At 37.8% G+C, this 22,639-nt stretch overlaps 1 protein-coding gene across 4 annotated transcripts in view; it reads left to right on the forward strand.

Annotated features, from left to right (window-relative positions):
* The window catches only part of LOC149841047 (uncharacterized), a 167,809-nt gene that overhangs the window by 138,768 nt on the left and 6,402 nt on the right, over positions 1 to 22,639 (forward strand). For all 4 annotated transcript variants that reach the window (XM_090003557.1, XM_090003554.1, XM_090003556.1 and 1 more), the window contains 4 exons: positions 20,484 to 20,581; positions 20,709 to 20,816; positions 20,978 to 21,035; positions 21,142 to 21,351. In XM_090003557.1, coding sequence (XP_089859683.1) covers positions 20,484 to 20,581; positions 20,709 to 20,816; positions 20,978 to 21,035; positions 21,142 to 21,351 — 474 coding nt within the window. The remainder of the gene's footprint in view (positions 1 to 20,483; positions 20,582 to 20,708; positions 20,817 to 20,977; positions 21,036 to 21,141; positions 21,352 to 22,639) is intronic.

Genomic DNA, 22,639 nt, shown 5'->3' on the forward strand with positions numbered 1-22,639 from the left:
TTTTGACCATTATATAGCCTCAAAGGGGGGTGACGTCTCCTCCTTCTCCAGCCCCTTCTAGATGGGCTGGAGAGAGAGTTCTCTCCATTGAGACTCTCATCCTTACTTTTCAAAAATTTTGAAACTCTTTTCTTTGTTGACTTTTTAAAGTTTCTATTTTTTAAAAGTCTTTCTCAATCATTCTTAAGCTGTCTAAAGACCTGTAAGGACTCTAACAAGGAGTCCTAATTAGTTTCTAAAAACTGAAATTCGGAATTAATTAAATTTAATTAATTAATTATTAATTATTTACTAATAATTAAATATCTAGAAACTTCCAGAGGGTACCTTATCCCTTTGGGAGTCTTTTTAACTCTAAATTAACTTTAATTTAAATATAAAAGTGAATTTAAAGCTAGATTTTCGTTGGGCATGGGTTTTGGATCTAGACCCGAATCCAAATCCAAATCCATAACCAAACCCCAATTGGATTTTGGGCTGGATCAATTCCAGATTAATATGGGTCTTGGACAGAGTCCAGATCCATATTAGATTGGATCAAATGCATTGGATTTTGTCCAATCCAAATCCGGCCTCAGACCGTCGAGGCGGTCCTTTTTTAAAAAATTGTGATTTTCGGGCCAACCGTAACTCGAATTCAAAAAGGTAAAATATTGTTACGCTCAAAATTTTGAGAAGCATCTAATGATATATAAATCGAATTTCGCTTCTGAATATCGCCTAAAAATAACCCGAATTTTGCTTGAATTTAAAGGTTGAAAATAAAACTTTTTCTCACGTTTCAATTGACTCATCTCGACCTTGTCGATGAGACCTGGGCCAAGCCCAGACTCAAAAGACGTCAGTCTATATCAAGGTTTTACTGATATATTACAAGGAAGCTTCATGGATACGATCAAACCAGTTTCATACATATGTCAACATTGTGTTATTGAATTTATCTATATCCTTTATGATCCTATTTATGTTGTATTCACTTAAGTTCTTTTTCTTTTAAAATTTGTCATCAATTGCATCACATTTCAATTTGAACTTAGTTTTATTATTTGATGGTCCTAATTATAATGATTTAGAACTCTTGTTTTATACAACACACACACACACATACACATACACAGATATTACATATATGTGTATAGACTGTGTCCCTATGTCCTAGTTTTTGAGAATTAATGTATCGTACCAAGCGTATCTCCGTATCTGCACCGTGTTACATTCCCATATCCATGTGACATGGCCCACATGCCACATGGGTATGGTGTGGGGTACAATGAGAACAACATAGGAAATTCTGAAAACATGGGTGCTGGGGTGCAATCCCATCCTTGCTTTGACTGAGTTGCTGCCTGCACCTGTGTACTCCGTTTCGACATGAGTGCATTGGGTCTTCAGAAGCATCCATTTTACTGCTTGGCCTTGACAAGGCACATTTTACTGTTTAGACTTAAGAGTTTAAAATTAAAAAGATGTCTGGTTGTCAAATACCTGCAACTTTCATCTTTGGGGGCAAGCACCTAATTTGCTCTATGTAGTCCTTGCATTAAAGACTTTATCATTCTTTTTTTGTTTTCCTCAATTTTTTTATCAAAAATGACCATACTACCCCTGAAAATAATGCTATTTCACATAATAGCCGCAAGATATCACAATGTTCCTCATATACCCATCCACCTGATTTCCCCTAAATTTTGGGGCATTGTTAATGATTTTACCCTTATGCTAAAACACCATTCTAGCCAAACTCATTGTTTCAGCAAAACTCCATTTTTTCCGGCGAAACTGAGATTTGCCTATACATTTAAATAACAAAACTCAGTTTAGTTGCAACATAACTAATGAATCTCAATAATGAGACTTTATTTTTTTACAACTGCTTTTTTTCCACTCTTCCATCATCCTCATCAGCACCACCACCATTATCACCACCACCATCACCATTACCACCGTCACTACCATTGTCACCATTGTCATTATCACGACCATCTTCTATCACCACCACCACTACCATCGCCATTACCACCACCATCATCATCACCATTGCCACCACCTCCATCCGCCGTCAACATCACCATTACCACCGTCATCACCATTGCCACCATTTTCATCCACCATCACCGTTACCATTACCATTACCACCACCACCATCAACATCACCACCACCACTAGGTTTCGCTAGTCCTATATCCATTGAGTTTCACAAATGAGTTTTGCTATTTTATTGTAAGTGAGTTTCGTTGGCCGAAGTTTAGTTTTGCTAAAACTGGTGGTGGCAATGGTGATGATGGTGGTGGTGGTGATGGTTATGATGGTAATGACAATGGTGATGGTGGTGGTGGTAGTGGTAGTGGTGATGATGGTAGTGGTTGTTAAAATGTAAAACTGTACATATATGTATATATAATAATATTATATTATTATATATATAAATACATTTTTAATTTCTTTCTTTTCTGTATTTTTTTTCCTTTATTTTTATTTTTTGTCTTTATGTCATCTAGTTCAGTTTGAACTACAATGACTGTTGCTAGTCAAGTCCTGTCCAGACTTGACTAGCAATAGAGCTGTTGGACTGACACATTCCAACAGCTCTAAATAGAGCTGTTAGACTGTGCCCAACAGCTCTATTGAGTCCTCTTTCAGTTGTGTATATAAAGGGGTGCAGCCCCTCTTGTATTTCACTCCAATGCTTCTTAAGCAATTGGTTTTTCATATCAATAAAGAATACATTTTTATTTTTATTTTGTTTCCAGTTATACCCTTTTTAAGGGTTATGCTTTAGTGTCATTCTTGACACTTGCTCTTGTTAATCAAAGCTCGTGTTTCGAAGATCCCCATTTCATTTCATGGTATCAGAGCCACGGAAGTACTAAATCTTGAGGAAAAGCTGCCTCGGTTTCCGTGCCCGTTTGCAAAAGTGTTCGCCACTTGAAGAGAAGTGTTTTATCACTTCATTGGAGAAGATTTCACATCTTGTTGTATTGTTTTTTTTTTTTTCTTTCTTTCTCATTTTCCTTCTTGTTTCTCTTCTATCCCTATTCTTTCTCTCCTTGTAATCGATGGATGACAATGATAAAGTCACCATCATGCCTATGAAACTAAGCGATACGAACTATGTAACATGGGCTTCAATCATGAAGCACCATATATGGGGAAAAGGCTTATGGGGGATTGTGGATGGTTCCGATTCGGAACCTAAGCTATCTCTTACTAAAAAGGAGGGAGATAAAGACGTCCCTCTATCGGAAGAAGAGAAAATCAAGGCTATTGCCTCATACGAGAAGAAATGGAAAGAATGGAGAATATCTCATGCGAAGATAATGTCATGGCTTATCAATAGCGTTGACATTAAAAAATGCTCAATTCTTGCCAAATTTGATCATGCCGATAAGGCATGGGAATACCTTAAGAATATGTATTCCCTTAAAGATATTGCACACGTGTGCAACCTCCAAGAAAAAGTTCGAATGATGACACAAGGAGACAAAACTATTCGTGAATATTACAATGGGTTGTCCGAACTTTGGGAAGAACTTTCCCTTTTAGAACCAAAGTGGCATTGTGCCGAAGACATCGAGCTTCGTCAGAAACAACTCGATGTTGAACATTTTTACCAGTTTATCACTGGATTAAGGCCGGAATTTGAAACCACTAAATCGGCCCTACTTCACCGGGGAAAAATTCCTTCTATTGTGGAAACTATTGAAGAGTTAACAATGGAAGAAAATCGTCTCCGGAAAGGTTCTTTAAAAATTGAAGATGATTCCGTTTTAGCCGTGTCTAGACCAGGGAATCATGTTCGATCATATAGGCCTCCTCACTTTAACCGACAAAATGGTGACTATGATAAGAAGAAAGTTATTTGTCATCACTGTCATGAACCGGGACACTACAGGCCACAATGTCCCAAACTTAAGGAGCTGAGAGAAAAAAGAGCTGCAATTGCTGGATCGGAGCCTAAAGATCAGGATGCACCAGTTTCCCTGGCCCAACTAATGGAGATCCTTCAGCCTCTCATCAAAGGTGCCTCTTCCTCATCCGAAGCTTCAACCGGCGCAGCAGCCTCATCTTTTTCTGATTTAGGTAAAATTTCTTGGCTTCTTGACTCTGGTGCATCTTTTCATATGACCCCAAATAATCAAAGTCTATCCAAATGTGTTAAAAATAAAACAAGTGTGTCAAAGGTCTTTACTGCTGATGGGACTTCTCTTGAAATAGAAGGAATAGGAGATTTTGAAAAAATTTATAAAACAAAAAATTTTTTTATTCCAGAAATTAGACATGTTCCCAAATTAAATTTAAATCTTTTATCTGTATCTCAAATTTCTGATTATGGGTGTAATATTTCTTTTTCTTCTCATGGTTGTTGGGTACAGGATCGCCAGTCAGGCAAGCTGATTGGGGAAGGCCATAGAGAAGGAGGACTCTATTACATGGATTTTTTGGAAATGCCGAAGAAAGCTTTTTGTTATAATATTCAAAAAATAGAGTTGGAACTGTGGCATAAGAGACTTGGTCACCCACATATAGCCAAAATCCAACATTTTCCAAATCTAGGAAAATTTTGTAACTCTGAATCATTTGATTGTAAAGATTGTATTCTCGGCAAAATGAAAAGATTACCATTTCACAACAGAACCTTTTTCTCTTCAAGACCACTTGAATTAATACACTCGGATGTTTGGGGTCCTGCACCAGTAATTTCTAAAGGAGGATTTGTTTACTATGTTATTTTTGTCGATGATTTCTCCCGACATACGTGGATGTACTTTCTCAAACATAAGTCTGAAGTATTTTCATACTTTCAAACTTTTCATAATATGGTTAAAAACAAATTTCAAAATGATATTACTATTTTTCGCACAGATTCAGGGGGAGAGTTTTTATCCACAGATTTTCAAAATTATCTTAAATTGCATGGCATCACACATCAAAGATCTTGTCCTTATACACCTCAACAAAATGGACTGGCAGAACGAAAACATCGTCATATTATAGAAACCACTAGAACTTTATTAATAGCAAATCAAGTCCCTAAAGACTTTTGGGCAGAAGCTGCCTTAACTGCCACCTATCTCATTAATAGGATGCCATCTTCTTCGTTACAAAATATCACTCCCATTGAAAAACTTATGAACATTTCTCCAGACTACTCTAGATTAAGAATATTTGGGTGCAAATGTTTCATATTTACTGACAAAAATGATAAACTTTCCCCTCGTGCGATTCCCTGTGCCTTTTTAGGATATGCTGAAAACCAGAAAGGTTATAGATGTTTTGACTTCAAAAATAATAAACTATATGTGTCTAGAAATGTTTCCTTTCTTGAAAAGGAGAGCTTCTTTGATTTTAGAAAATTAAAAGACGTCACTGAGTACTCGTTTTTGCTAGATCTAACATCAACATCTGATGAATATGACCTTGATTGTAACTTTGATGATGATCCAAGAATTATTGATCTTAATGTTGAAAATGAAGAAGTTCATAGAGATACTAGTATTCAATATTCCAGGCGACAAGAGTCTAATACTCCATGTGCACTTGAGAAATATTCTAACATTCCAACTAGACAATCATCCCGAATCTCGAGGCCTCCAGAAAAGTTTGTATCATACGAGTCTTTCTCACCCACATATAGGGTAGTTATTGCATTAATTCACTCATATGAAGAACCATCCACATATTTTCAAGCAAAAAATGATATCAAATGGATAGAAGCCATGAAAGTTGAATTAGATGCACTTGAAAAGGCTTCTACATGGAATATTCAAGATCTTCCTCCAGGGAAGAAAACTATAGGATGTCGATGGGTTTATAAAATTAAAACCAAGAGTGATGGTACTCTTGAAAGATATAAAGCCCGTTTAGTAGCCAAAGGTTATGCCCAAGAATATGGGATTGATTATGAAGAAACCTTTGCTCCGGTGGCTCGTATGACTACTGTCCGAACCTTAATTGCCTTAGCTTCTATCAAAAAATGGTCTATTTTTCAAATGGATGTCAAAAATGCTTTTTTAAATGGAAAGCTAGTTGCAGAAGTATATATGGAACCCCCTTCTGGTCTAAGTATTCCTAAGGGTAAAGTCCTTCGCTTAGAAAAAGCTCTTTATGGACTTAAACAAGTACCAAAAGCTTGGTATGATAGGTTTAGTCGTGTTATGATTGATATTGGTTTTCAATTCTGTTTAACTGACACTGCTTTGTTTATTAAGAATTCTGATGCAGGAATCATTGTGCTTCTTCTTTATGTGGATGATATGATCATCACCGGAAGCGATAAATAGGGAGTTGAAACAATCAAAACACTTCTTAAATCTTATTTTGAAATGACTGATTTGGGCTTGTTGAGATATTTTTTAGGCATTGAAGTTGCTTATTCTCCTAGAGGATATTTATTATCTCAGACTAAATTTGCTTTTGATATTGTTTTCAGGTCTGGTATTACTGATGATAAGAAAGTTGACACTCCAGAAGTTGTTAATGTTAAAATGAAGATTGATGATGGAGAACTTCTTGCAGACCCTACTCCTTACAGACAGCTTGTCGGGGCACTTTCTATCTATCCATTACCAGACCAGATATAGCACATGCTGTTCATACAGCAAGTCAATTTCAACATGCTCCTACTTTTGTTCATATGGGAGCAGTCATGCGTATTATCAGATACATCAAGTCCTCTCTTTCACGAGGACTTTTCTTATCTTCCTCCTCTTCTCTTGATTTAATTGCATATACTGATGCTGATTGGGGAGGTGATCCCAATAACAGACACTCAACCACTGGCTTTTGTGTCTTTTTAGGGGAATCATTAATCTCATGGAGGTGTAAAAAGCAGCAGAAGGTATCTCTCTCATCCACCGAAGCTGAATACAGAGCCATGGCAACCACGACCATGGAAGTAGTTTGGCTCCGACGACTGCTTGCTGACATGGGAGTTGAAGCAACAAAGGCTTCACAAATGTATTGTGACAACAAAAGTGCGATCTACATTGCCAGTAACAGAACATTCCACGAACGCACCAAACACATCGAAATGGATTGTCACTACGTCAGAGAGGAATATCTACACGGGATAATTGATCTGCCATATGTCACTTCAGAATATCAGTTAGCAGACCTCTTTACAAAGCCTCTCGCTGCTCCCCGATTTCACTTTCTCTTAGACAAACTTTCGCTCATTGTACCGTAAGTTTGAGGGGGAGTGTTAAAATGTAAAACTGTACATATATGTATATATAATAATATTATATTATTATATATATAAATACATTTTTAATTTCTTTCTTTTCTGTATTTTTTTTCCTTTATTTTTATTTTTTGTCTTTATGTCATCTAGTTCAGTTTGAACTAGAATGACTGTTGCTAGTCAAGTCCTGTCCAGACTTTACTAGCAATAGAGCTGTTGGACTGACACATTCCAACAGCTCTTAATAGAGCTGTTGGACTGTGCCCAACAGCTCTATTGAGTCCTCTTTCAGCTGTGTATATAAAGGGGTGCAGCCCCTCTTGTATTTCACTCCAATGCTTCTTAAGCAATTGGTTTTTCATATCAATAAAGAATACATTTTTATTTTTATTTTGTTTCCAGTTATACCCTTTTTAAGGGTTATGCTTTAGTGTCATTCTTGACACTTGCTCTTGTTAATCAAAGCTCGTGTTTCGAAGATCCCCATTTCATTTCAGTGGTGATGGTGGTAATGATGAAAATGGTGATAGATGGTGGTGGTGGTGATGACAATTGTGATGGATGGTGGTGGTAGTGATAATAATGGTAATGATGGTGATAATAGTAGAGAAGTGGTGGTAGTGATAATGGTAATGGTGGTGGTGACGAGGATGATGGGGGTGGAGTGAAAGAAAAATAGTTGTAAAAAAAAATGTCTCACAACTTAGATTCGTTAGTTATGTTGCAAATAAACTGAGTTTTGCTATTTCAATTTATAGGCGAATCTCAGTTTCGCTGGAAAGGTGGGGTCATGGTTTTAAAACTCGCCGAGTCAACTCGGTGACTCGGCTCGGCTCGACCCTCCAACGAGTCAACTCGGCAAGCTAAACTCGTTCTGCGAAAACTCGGCCTTGACTCGGCCTGACTCGGGTTGACTCAGGCTGACTCGGGCGAGTTTTGGGCACTTTTTTCTTTTTTCATTTTTCAAAGGCTATGGGCATTTTTTCCATATGTAAGTGTTCATTTTTCAAAGAACAAATAGCATAATAACAATAGGCTTACCAACTTAATATAAAATCACAAAATTAGTAAAAGTCAATCAAATTTCACATGTCCATCATTCATTCCTTTTGGTAGCTCCAGGTAAGGAATCAAACCCAGTACCCCTCAATGAACATAGAGTGAATCCACTAATCCAGCTAACATAACTGATCCCTCATGCAACCATCTCTGAGACCTACACAATAGTTGGCAGCCAGCCTGTTCAAAACCAGTAGGCATAAAATGCTCACATTTATCATTATAATATATATACATCACAACATTCTCATTATCCAAAGCTTATATGCATTTATGTGCAGATATATAAGGCATGGTCCAATCAACTCTATATCAGAAACACACTTACAAATATCAAGATAAAGTTCAATGTTCCCAAAAATTTGCAAGGATTTTGTTCAATGTTCCCAAAAATTTGCAAGGATTTTCTGAGGCCCTGCAACACAACAGCTATGTCCATATATTCAAGTTGTAAACCATGATCGAGCATGGCTATTAAAGTTCTTGAAGCTAGTAATTAAGTCATTCTTTATATATTGTCTTGAAAGACTTGCTCCTGCTTGTGTAGTTTCTTTAGTAAATGTGAGATTTGAATTAAGAGCAGTTTTACTTGATGTTATTTTACTTATTAATCAATTAAACTAGTAATTAAGTCATTCTACAAACCTTTATATGTTTAAATGACAATTTATATATTGTCTTTGTTTTAAAATCAAAAGTTAACAAAACCCGGTCCGAGTCACCGAGTTGACCCGCCGAGTCACGAGTCAATAAAGAACGAGTCGAGTTCCGAGTCACGGGTTTTAAAACCTTGGGTGGAGTTTCATTGAAATGTTGAGTTTGGCTAGAACGATGTTTTAGCAGAAGGGTAAAATCATCAACAATGCCTCCAAATTCAAGGAAAATCTGGTGGGTGGGTATGCGAGGAATAGTGCCATATTTTGCAGCTATTTTGTGAAATAACATTATTCTCAGGGGCAAGGCAGTAATTTTTCATTTTTTTATTGTTTTGTAAAATGTTCTCATTCCTTAATTTTTCGTTCTCTTGTCCTTAGCTTTTCTAATGACCTGGTTAGAGCTATGTTGTATCTCTATGCTTAACATGCTCAAGAATAATGAGATGATAAAAGAAGCTCAAGCAAAAAAGCATGTTTTATCATTTTTCCTTGTCTAGGCAACATGTTAAAATGGTAAAGTCACTGAAATTAGAAGATAAGTAAAAGAGGGAAAAAATCTAAAAAATATGCTGACTAAAAAAAAATCTAACTAGACTAATTTCCTTCTCCTTCCCACAAATCTCTTACACATGATCTTTCCTAGCGTGTGAGTGATCTATATATCTGCACTAGGGATGCACACAAGCCGAGTTCAAGCCGAGCCTGGGCTGTTCGAACTCGGCTTGGTTCAAAATGCCTTTGTCCAAGCTCGGCTCGAGCTCGGAGCCAAGCTTGTATGCCATTATCCAGACTCAGCTCGGTTCTGAGCTCGAGTCAAGCCGAGCTTCAATGGTATTCCATAAAAAATCTGGTAAAAAAGACTTGCAAAGGTGGGATTTGATCCCCAAACCTCTTTAACGTTAACAAAGTGACCCACCATTAAGCCAGAGCACGTTTTTTTACTATTGTCACAAAAAATGTATATATACTAAAAATTCTCTATATTAACGAACAACGAAAAAAGGCAAAAGACGGGATTCGAATCCAACACCTTCTGAAGAAAAGTCTAACGCCCTACCCATTACGGTAACAATGACCATTTGGCTTTATTTGCAAACATATTATATATGTTGGGATTGCAACGAACCGAGCCTTATCAGGCTCGACAGGTCATTCAAGCTTGGCTCGATAGCTCATCCAAGCTTCATATGCCGGTTCAAGCTCGGCTCATTTACAAAGTGGGCGAGCCCAAGCCGGCTCGGTTCGGTGTGCAGCCCTAAAATGCACTATGAGCTCATGTCCACAGCACAAAGGGTTCATATGATAATCTTCCAAACAAGGAAAATGGTTTCTTCAGATTAAGATGTACGATTTAAGATAATATATTGGCATAAAAAGAAGAGACAAGAATGTGATTCAAAAGAAGGTTTATGACAAGGCTTCCAACAGGCATAAAGGTATGAGATGTCAAGAGGGGATCCAAGAAGAAACCAAATAAAAGGCTGATAATAGAGAGGTAATAGAAGTAAGGTCGGGCATACCAAGAACTAAATATATTACTAGCATTTAATGGGAAAAAAAGTTCTGGCAACTGATTTGGCATTAGAAAGGCATCGCCTGTTCTGATGGTGAAGTATGGCCTGGAATAGAGAAAATTAGTTATCCTTTTATTATTTTTTTAAATTTATTATGGTGACATCAACTGAACATAGTGATAGCAATAGTATTTGGCTGGAATTTTTTCAGAATATGTTTGAAAACTATCTAGAAAGCATAAAACTTGGTCTGCTCAACTTCCAGAGGCTAATTCTCTTTACTGTTGCACTAACTTTTGAAATCCTGGATTCTTTGAGGCTGATTCTGGATTCATCATTTTAAAAGGCACCAATAACGGTAAAAGTTCTAGCTAACTTGTCAAATATTGAGGATGATTACTAGGTCTTCATTGCAGATGGATTAGCAGTGTGTATTTGCAATTATGTGTTTTCACCAAGAACAACAACAACAACAACTACGCCTTCATCCCAAAATAATTGGGGTCAGCAATATGAACCAAATAAGAAAATCATTCTGGGTCTTCCACATGAATCCTTCTCCTCCAATCATTTCTATCCAATGTCATGTCGTCGGTGAGGTTCAAAGCATTCATATCCTTTCCTATCATCTCCATCCAAGTCTTCTTAGGCCTACACCAACCTCTTTTAACTAATATATTTTTCCATTTCTCCATCCTTCTAACTGGAGCATCATTAGGCCTTCGCCGAATATGTCCAAACCAGAGTTACCGGAAGCGCCTAAGTAAAAGGGGAAGCACGCTTCCCCGAAGCGCGAAACGTCGCGCTTCCGAAGCGTGAGGGGAAGCGTCCCCCTTTTTTGGGAAGCGTGTTTCCATTTTATGGGAAGCGCGTTTCCCCACGATTCTTCCACGTTTTCCCCTCGCTTCCCCATTTTTTTCATTTTTTTCGCTTCCCCCTCGCTTCCGGTTCGCTTCCTAGGTCGCTTTCGAGACGGTTCGGAATTTTCTTCTAAGTGGTCCCACGCTTCCCCGCTTCCTAAATTTTTGAAAGTGCCTCGCTTCCCGCTCCCGCTTCCTACTCCCGCTTCCTCGACTAGTAACTCTGGTCCAAACCACCGTAAACGATTCTCTCTCATCTTATTTTCAATGGATGCAACGCCTACCTTCTTACGTATCTCATCGTTTCGAATCTTATCTTTTATTGTATTTCCACACATCCATCGAAGCATACGCATCTCAGCTACACTCATTTTTTTGAATATGATGTCTCTTGGTAGCCCAACATTCCGTACCATATAGTAAAGGGGGCCTAATTGTCATCCTATAAAACTTTCCCTTCAACCGCAATGGCATTCTACGATCGCACAACACTCCAGTTGCACTTTTCCATTTCATTCACCCAACCTTTATCCTATGATTTACATTTCCATCAATTTCTCCATCCTTTTAAATGATAGATCCCAAATGTTTGAACATCCACCGGTATTTCTTGCTCACCAAGCTTCACTACACTCCCATCACTACTTCGTTGCTTACTAAACCGACATTCCATATATCAGTCTTACTCTTACTCAACTTAAAACCTCTTGCTTCCAATGTCTGTCTCCATAATTCTAACTTAGCATTAACCCCAGCTCTAGACTCATAAATAAAAAAATATCATCAGCAAACAACATACACCACGACACATTTTCTTGAATTGATCTCGTAAGCTCATCCATCACTATAGCAAATAGGAAAGGGCTTAATGCAGATCCTTGATGTAACCCAACCGTTATAAGAAAATTGGTTGTCACCCCTCCACAAGTGCATACATTGGTTACTACTCCTTCGTGTTAGAAATCCACCTGTACCTGCATTGAGAAAGAGAGAGAGGGAGAGATGAAGAGAAGAAAGCAAGAAGGGGTCTGCGACTGTCAGGATTTTTATATGAAATCGTGACCTAAATTAATTCATTTATAACTTTAGTTTACACAGGTATGGATCCGGGTCTGGTGTATCCAGACCCGATTAAAAAGAAAAGAGGTATAACGTATACTGTACACAATCTTTACAATCTTTACATGGATCGGGTCGGATCCTGGGTCGGATCCTTTTTCACCCCCCCTCAAGTTGTTCATGGTTTTGGACCATGAACAACTTGTCTTTAAGCATCCAAAAATGATCCTTTGTTAACCCTTTGGTAAATATGTCTGCAACTTGTCTTTCAGTAGAGATGAATTCAGGCTTAATCTCTTTTTCTTCAACCTTCTGCCTCACAAAGTGTTGGTCAATCTCAATGTGCTTAGCACGACTGTGATGTACTGAATTTAATGACATGTTGATAGCACTTTGGTTGTCACATAGCAAGGTAGTGTGAGAGATCTTTTCTCCTACTTCAGTTAGTAGATGCCTGATCCATGTGACTTCGACAGTAGCAGCAGCCATGGATCTATACTCAGCCTCAGTGCTTGATCTAGCGATAGCCTTTTGTTTTCTACTGCTCTAAGAGACTAAATTTTTTTCAATGAAGACACAATATCCTGATGTAGATCTTCGTTCGTCAGGATCTCCTGCCCAGTCTGCATCACAATATACAGTAAGTTCGTGTTCATCTTTGCCATATGATTATAGTGAATATATCAATCCATCCCCAATAGTCCCTTTCAAATATCTAAGGATCCTCTTGACCGCTTCCATATGTCCAGTAAGTGGCGCATGCATAAATTGAGACACTTGATTGACTGAATAAACGATGTCAGGTCTAGTGAATGTGAGGTACTGCAACATTCATATTATGCTTCGATACCTGGTGGGGTCATCACACAGATCTCCATCATCAGCGCTAAGTTTTTGATGAAGCACACTCGGAGTTCTTAGAGGTTTGCAGTCTTTCATGCCTGCCTTGTTGAGAACGTCTACGGTGTACTTATGCTAAGTGAGTGTCAAGCCATGAGCCTGGTTATCAACTTCTACACCAAGAAAATAACGTAGAACTCCAAGATCTTTCATTTTGAACCTCTGACCTAGTAAGTCTTTTACTTCTTGAATGTGGGATGCAGAGTTTCCTGTGATGATAATATCATCAACATAAATTAATAATAGAGTGGTCACAGTCTGACTTTTAAAAATAAATAATGAGTGGTCCAGCATGGAACGTGAAAATCCATGTTTCTGAATCTCTAGCGAGAAGCTATCAAACCAAGAGCGAGATGCTTGCTTCAGACCATAGATAGCTCTGTTTAACTTGCACACATGGGTTTTACAATTTTGTTCTTAATATCCAGGGGGTTGTTCCATGTATACTTCCTCCTTCAAATCTCCATGCAAGAATGCATTTTTCACGTCAAGCTGACTCAACTTCCATCCATGTTCAACAACCAGAGAAATAATAATTCAAATTGTTCCCATTCTTACAACCGGACTAAAGGTTTCATCATAGTCTTGCCCTGCTTCTTGGGTGAATCCTTTTGCCACAAGCTTTGCCTTATATCGTTCAATGGTTCCATCTGGCTTGTACTTTATTTTGTAGACCCATTTACATCCGACAACATTTTTGTTAGGTGGTCTGGGAACAACTTCCCAGGTTCCACATTCATGCGAGGCTTGCATTTCATCATTCATGGCTTCTACCCATTTGGGAAAAGTGGCTGCCTGATAGTACATAATAGACTCATCTTCCTTATTGAGGGCAATTAAAAAGAGTTGAAGATCCAAGGAGAAGTTGTTATAGCTAACCCACCTATCAATAGGATGTCGTATGCGGTTTGATTTTCTGACCTCAAGAGTATGAGGAGTCAGATTGGCGACTGAGACATGATCTGAATGACTTGATGCTGTCGGTCTTTGTCTAGAATAGACTGCCTTTGTATCTATCTGGTACTTCCTCTGCATTCTGTGATCCCGACGTCCCAGGGTTCTCAAACATTTCTTCTTCTTGTTGCACGCAATCTGAGGAACATGCTTCATTGGAGCCAGCAAAAAGTTCTGAACTCAGCCAAGGATAGTAAACTTCAGTTGGCATGTTTGTTGCGTCAGCTTCATTATCAAAATTTTGTTCATCAAAGACAACATTTCTTGAGGTTCTGATGCGTTTGTTGGTGGGATCATAACACCTATATCCTTTGTAGTTATCTGCATATCCCACAAACCTACATTTCTGGGCCTTGTCCTGAAACTTATTTCTCAGGGACTGATCAATATGCAGATAACAAACACATAAAAAAACACGTAGATCATGATAACTAGGATGAGCTCCAAAAAGACAGTGATAAGGAAACTTATTTTCCAGAACAACCATAGGCAGTCTATTTATCACATGTACGACAAAATGAAAGGTTTTGTCCATAGGTTGCTGGGAAGATTACTGTCATGAAGCATACTCATGGCACTTTCAACGATATGCCTATGTTTTCGTTCAGCAATCCCATTTTGTTGAGGGGTGTGAGGGCATGACACCCTTCTTCCTATTCCGTTATTTCGGAGAAAAGAAATAAAATCACGGGATGAGAATTCCCCACCTCCATCACATTGGAAAAATTGAATGGACTCAGAAAATTGATTTTTGACCAAGGAAAGAAAATTTTGAAACAAAGAGAAGACTTTCGACTTATTTTTTATGAAATATATCCAAGTGTATCGAGAATAGTTATCAACAAAGATTAGATAGTATCTGCTCCCAGATCCAGAGGCAATCAGGGTGAGTCCCCATATATCAGAACAAATTATTTCAAAAGGTTTTGAAGCTCTCTTATTAATGGAATGGAAAGACAATACATGACTCTTGCATGAAAGACAACTGGAACACTTATGACTGCTCTCATCCCCATTGAGACTTTATTTTAGAATTAGATTATTAGAGACAAGTTTTTCAATAAAATGACTCCCACAATGTCCTAATTGACTATGCCATAAGAATGGCTTATTACATTCAGAAATACTAAAAACATTAGCATAAGAGGATGAACATGACTCTAATGAAGGCTTCAAATTCAGATGAACAGGGCAGACAACATGACATGGAGCTTCTTCAAAGACATACATATTGCCTCGTCTCTTTCCTTCAACGAATGTTTTCCTCGTGCATAGGTCCTTTACATGCACAGAGGAAGGGGTGAATTCAACTGAAGCATTATTATCATCAATAAGTTTGGAAACAGAGACAATATTTTTCTTGATGGCAGGAGCATGAAGAATGTCAGAAAGAGTAAGAGTGGAATATGACATGAGAATGATAGTTTTTTCAACATGAGAAACAGGATGGTGGGATCCATCTTCAGTGACAATCTTACTTTTTTCCAAAATAAGGAATAGGGTTAGAAATTTTACCTGCATCTCCTGTCACATGAGTCACTGCCCTTGAGTCGACAAACCCAGTGCCTTCGTCACTCTGCTTCAATTTCAACTCTGACAAGGCAGATATCAGCAGATCTTTAATCTTTCCACTGTCTCTGGTATTTGTGAATCTTCTTTTGGTTTCTGTCTGTGGACCCTTTCTTTTATTCTCTGGATTATGCCAACAGTTCGCCTTGATATGCCCCTTTTTGTTACAAAGGAAGCAAGTAGGGATGAATCTTGGTCCTTGCGCATGGGTTAACATGTTTGGAGTGGGAAGCAGACCACGCCCTCCATATCCACTTCGCCCTTGTCCTCCTCATCCCCGTCCTCTACCATGAATCAGGCCTGTGGCAAAAACTTCTTGAGAATTTGGGTGAATGTGCGTTTCTTCAGAGAATCCTTTCAGAGTCATTTCATACTGGATCAATTTGGCTCGTAGCTCATCAAAGGTAGGAAGAACAGGAAGGCGCAATAGTGAAGTAACTATCATATTGTAGTCAGATCCCAATCCACTCAGAGTTTGTTGCACAATGTCATTGTCACTTACGGCACATCCTATAACTGCAAGTTGAACTGTGATGATCTTTATTTTGTTTAAATATTCCATGATGGTCATGGAGTCTTTTCTTAACAACTGAAATTCCCTTTTCAAAAAAACCATCCTTGCTTGAGAAACCTGCGAATATGTCTGAACCAGTCGTTCCCAGAGTTGTAGTGCTGTACAATTGTCGGGAATGGCAACAAGGACCTCTTGAGACAGAGTTGAGGTGATGTATGCAACAACTGATTGATCTTTCCTTTCCCAATTGAGAAATTCTATATTTTTGACATACACGATCGAACTCGCCCCTTGATCATCTTTCTCTTCTCTCAGAACAAATTCTAGTGGGATTGGGGTGGTTCAATCCAGGTGACCTACGAGACCTTGGCTCCTTATAAAAGGAATGATTTGTCTCTTCCAAATCAAGAAGTTTGAGGTATTCAACTTTTCAGAAACGAGTTGGTTGAGAAAACTTGAAGAAATATTTGATTGAGAGGAATAAGGATCCATAGAGAGTGAAATTCATCAAGAGTGTTCACGAAGTGCAAGAGTTTTCACGAAATGCTCAGCCTTTTTATTATTTTTTTCGGCTGTTAGATTCAGAGAATAGAGAGACTGAACCTTTTTCTATGCACTCCAGAAAACTGATATTGATGTAAGAAAAAACTTTCCCACGTTAAATATATTTTCAAACAAGTAGCAAAAAAAGAAACAGGAAGAAAACTACACAGCAGATGTATATTTGAATATGTAGAAATAGATGCGTGGAGGGGATTGGACAAAGGGAGATCGAACAGACGATAGCAATAAAGAGGGTCAAGCAGGCAATATAAAACAAAACTGAAATGGGGCACGCGATTGGTCTGATGTTTCACATGAATCGATTTCAGCGATTCACATGAAATACAACCACTCGTTTTTCACAGTCTGGGTTCACGTGAATCTCAGATCCAAGAGAGAAGCAAGCCCACGTGAGATGTGGGGAAAATTTCAGAAAAGAAGGGAAGAACGAGAGAAGAAAGAAAATGAAGAAGAGTATAAAAGGGGAGGAACGAAAAACCTCAAAACTCTGATTGTCGCATCTGCCGAAACCTTTTTTTTGCCCTTAGACAAATCTTCGCTCTGATACCATATTAGAAATCCACCTGTACCTGTATTGAGAAAGAGAGAGAGGGAGAGACGAAGAGAAGAAAGCAAGAAGGGGTATGCGGTTGTCACGATTTCTATATGAAATCGTGACCTAAATTAATTCATTTATAACTTTACTTTACACAGGTATGGATCCGAGTCTGGTGTATCCAGACCCGATTAAAAAGAAAAGAGGTATAACGTATACTGTAAACAATCTTTACATGGATCGGGTCGGATCCCTGGTCGGATCCTTTTGCACCTTTTTCACTTCGTACATATCTTTAATTATACTAATGTGCTTAAGAGAAACACCTTTCTTCATCATTGTCCACCAGAGAACATCCCTAGGTACTCTATCGTATGCCTTCTCCAAATCAATAAAAATCATATGCAAATCTTTGTTCCTCTCTCTATATCTCTCAATAAGTTGTCTAAGAAGATGTATAGCTTCCATAGTTGATCTTCCAGGCATAAAACCAAATTGATTCTCTGATATCATGACAACCTTCCTCAACCTATACTCAATCACCCTCTCCCAAAGTTTCATAGTATGACTCATGAGTTTTATACCACGATAGTTTGTGCAATCTTGTATATCACCCTTATTCTTATATAGAGGCACCAAAGTACTCTTCCTCCACTCATTACACATCTTATTTGTCTGCCAAATCTTGTTAAAAAGATTTGTCAACCATTCTAAACCTTTCTCACCCAAGCATTTCCAAGCCTCGATAGGTATACCATCTGGGCCAACTACCTTTCTTGATTTCATTTTCTTCAAAGCCTCTGCAATTTATTTCTTTTGAATCTTGTGCATGAAGTCACGATTCATCTCATGAAAAGGAATGAAGAAGTCTCCAAGATCCTGAGCATGACTTCCATTAAATAGCTTATCAAAATAATCTTTCCATCTCTCCTTAATCTCCTCGTATTTGACTAAAACCCTTTGCGTTTCATCTTTGATACATCTAACCATACCCAGATCCCTCGATTTCCTATCTCTCATCTTTGCAAGCCTATAAATATCCTTCTCACCATCTTTGGTATCCAACTTGTCATAAACCTCCTTATATACCTTATCCCTCGCGTTTCGAACTACTTTTTTAGCTTCCTTCTTTGCTATCATATACTTCTCCAAATTCTCATTATCACGACTCCTACTTAGATTTCTATAACACTCTCTTTTAACATTAATAGCTAATTTGACATCCTTATTCCACCATGATGTATCCTTACCTAGCGGTGCACCGCCTTTAGACTCACCCAATACCTCCTTAGCCACCTTCCTTCATTGCAGATGGATTGGCAGTGTGTATTTGCAATTATGTGTTTTCACCGAGAAGTTGTTTATTTTTGTCACTGGATGGTGGTTTCCATTTAGAGATCTTGGTCGTCACTGAAGCTATAATTATGTAGGTCTACTTGTAGAAGCTTGGATTTTTGGCTTTGTGGATGTACTGTAGCCATACATCTCGCAATTCAGAGATATACTACTACATGTCATCTTAGAATATCAATGGCTAATCTCCTTTTTGTTTTTTTTGGTATTTTATAATGCATATTTTGTACAGAAAGAAAATGGCATTTGATGAATTTATTTTAAATGGGCATGGTGGAGATTAATTTATTGTTTTTTATATATGGTTATTTAGGCAATGATACAATAAATCTATGTTCATGCTGCATTGAAGACCCTCTAGTACATGCATCAGTCTCGCTCTACTACATGGGTTTTATGTTTCTTGGTCTCAACATATACCAAAAACAGAAATCAATACATTGTCAACCCTTTTTCTATATAAATTATTCTAACAATTTGATTGTGCCATGTTCATGTCAATCTATGTCACATAGGTGCGGGTGCGGGTGCGGATGCGGCACTTTAAAAAAACTTGGGTGCGGGGGTGCGGGGAGGGTATATATATAATTTTTAACAATTTTAAGTTAACACTACATGTATGTGTTTGCATTTATGTATTTATATATATAATATAGATAAAAATAGACTTGATTAGGGTTAACTGAATCTACTTTTGGATAGAAATGGACCTCAGTGTGGTTGACTTCACCTAACACAAAGGAAGTTGTGTCCAAGTGTCGCACCCGCTTGGGTGTGGGTGTGCCCTGTTAGAAGAGTTTGTGACATAGATTTCAATGATACAACTGGTATTACTTTATTGCATAAATTGGTTGATATTTCCATTTATTTAGAGCCATAGTCACCTGTATCGTTAAAGGTAATTTATCAGCAAGGGTATTTCTCGGAGAGATTTTCAAAAGTTGATAAATCTCGGGAATATATAAAAAATTAAATAAAAATTCTAAAAAATAAGTAAAAATACAGAATAGAAAAATGAAAGAAAACTAAAATAAAGACCTTAAAATAGACAAGATAAATTGATAAATGAGCAACTAAGTTAGATTTTAAAACCCTTAAAACACATTTCTACTTTTATTTCCTATTTTACCCTTTAAAACTTTTTAAAACCCCACGTTTTCAAGTTTTGAATAATCCCCAAAATGCCCTTTTTCAGAAACAGCCCCTCACGACACTCGATTTGGGGATTTTCTCATCTCACCCAATACTCAAGATTTTTTGCAAATCATTCCGTTTTTATTAATAGAAATATAGTAATTTTTTTTGCTTTTAAAATCCTCCATTTTTCATATTTTTTGAAAACAATATTTTGAAAAAAAAAACACAAAATGTGCAAAATACATAGATTTGATTTGGTTTTTGAACCAAATCAAACCAAAATTTGATGCCAAGTTCGTTTTTTTCTTTAAATTATAGTGATTTTTCCAAAATTTTATCTATAATAAAATTGGGGCTTTTTAAAAAAACCAGAATCTGAAAATCACGCAGTTTCTGTAGCGATATATCTCGCGATAATATCGCGAGATACATGAATTGCTGATATATTGAATATATCGTGACATATTCCGGTTACTAACATTTAGCTTGAAATTGCCGATATTTTCGCGATATTTTCAATATATCGGCGATATAGGCGACTATGTTTAGAGCATGGTTGATGCAATCTTTCAAAGTCTCAGAAACTTTCTATAGATATGCAGTCTTCTCACTGTTCAGTTGTGCAGGTTAGGACTGTTGAGGAGCAAGTGAGAGCTGCAGCAGAGCACAAACTTGGTGTGGCTAATCAGAGTATCACTGCTGGTTTTTTTGACAACAACACCAGGTTTCTGATTCTTGTAGTCTCCATGATGTTTATAATGCACTTTTATCCTAACCATTTGCATTGGGTACTGACCGAGATTTTCATTAGGATGTCATGTTGTAGTTATTTCTTTGGTGTGGCATTGCAGTGCGGAAGATCGAAGAGAGTATTTGGAGGGGCTTCTGAGGGAATGTAAGAAAGAAGAAGTTGTTCCTGTGTTGGATGATGATGCTCTTAATTACCTCTTAGCTCGCAGGTGGATCTGTTGACCATTGCATTATGTGATATAATTTCATTACTTGCATTTTGTGACGATAAACAAAGTCTCCTGGTCATGTAATCACTTTACTGTTTCATCATATGTTAGAATTCTATATTTGTTTACTGAGCCTATGAAGTTGCATTGCTTGTTTCCAGCGAACCTGAGATCGATGTCTTTGAATCAGTTGACAGAAAGAGATGTGAAAATGAGATGGTTGGTGCTATGTTCTGCATATTTCATACTTCTCATATGTTTATATATTTCATGCATGTTTTTGCTTTATTGGTAAAATCCTTCTAAAACTCAAATAATGTTACAGGCTTCATGGCGGAAGCTTCTACAGGCACAAGGCAAGGATGCCCCCGAGCTCTTTCAGATGCCTTCTCGGCTTGTGACAGAAGATGATCTGAAACCATTTTATAAAGCAATGAAAATACATGAATCATCTAATGTGGCAGTAAAGCAAAATAGTGAGTACCTCAATATTTGTGACTCCCAGCAGTATGGGAGGGGGAAACGAGCTAGAGAGGTAGGTGCTGAGCGGATTTCTTTTTGTCACATAATTTTTGTTGTTTTCGAATGGGTTAAATGCAAGGTTGTAGGTATCTTATCGTTACCCGCATCGGTCAGTACCAAAGTAACACTGTATCGTATCATAAATTTTTAATGAAAAATTTCTAAAAAATAAAAAAAAGTCAGAAAAATTATAAAAAATTATAAAAAAATCATATCACATGAAATAATGATGAATTGCACAAAATACAACCATAAAATCACATATGAAGCATTTGTGTCTCTATGAGCTGCATAAGACATCATCAAACATCAACTAATATAGAATCATAGATAACATTGCATGCATATCTCACAAGAACAATGCAAAATATTAAATATCTTGCAATTAAGAACATTCCACAAGACTCATACTTTCATATTACATAAAAAAATATTATGGCAATAGTTGCACTCGATTTCAATCGGTTTTCACTCATTACATGAGTACGCCATTGCCATACCGGATCATCTTATGCCATCTTTGTTGGAGGGTGGAGCCTAATTTCTACCTTGATGTAAACCTTTAATTTTTTTCGGATCCAACTTCGAGGCAAGTTAAAGGGAGGTTGTAAGGGGCAGCGGCCCTCTAGGCAAAATTTTTTTGGAGAGTGGCTTTGTAATTTTACTCATCATAAAGATTTTTTTACCTTAACTCATTTTCTTGAGTGAACAAATGGTGAAAATGCACTTTTTTTACACTTCTAATGGGCTCTAGACCATGGTTGCCAGTTGAGGAAGCGGGAGCGGGAAGTGATACGGGAAGCGGGAGCGGGAAGCAAGGCACTTTCAAAATTTTAGGAAGCGGGAAGCGTGGGACAACTTAGGAGCGAATCGGGAATCATCTCGGAAGCGACCTAGGAAGCGAACCGGAAGCGACCTAGGAAGCGAGGGGGAAGCGAAAAAAAAAATACAAAAAATTAAAAAAATGAGGGAAGTGTGATGGGAAGCGCGCTTCCCATTAAAGGGAAGCACGCTTTCCATTTAAAAATGGCGCTTCCCCGTGCGTTTCGGAAGCGCGATGTTTCGCGCTTCCGAAGTGCGATGTTTCGCGCTTCCGAAGTGCGCTTCCCCACTTACCTAGGCACTTCCAGTAACTCTGCTCTAGACAAATGGAGGAGTCGGCCCTTAATATGTATTTAAAACCAAAAATGAAAAAAGTAACTTTCGGCCTTTTTAAATTGCGCCGAAGGTGTATTGTACGATACACCCTGTATCGTACGGTACAACATGATACATGAGTGCATCGTATGATACACATTCGT

The sequence above is a fragment of the Nuphar pumila genome, chromosome 4, assembly GCF_984573655.1.
Source record: "Nuphar pumila chromosome 4, dmNupPumi1.hap1.1, whole genome shotgun sequence".
NCBI lineage: Eukaryota > Viridiplantae > Streptophyta > Magnoliopsida > Nymphaeales > Nymphaeaceae > Nuphar > Nuphar pumila.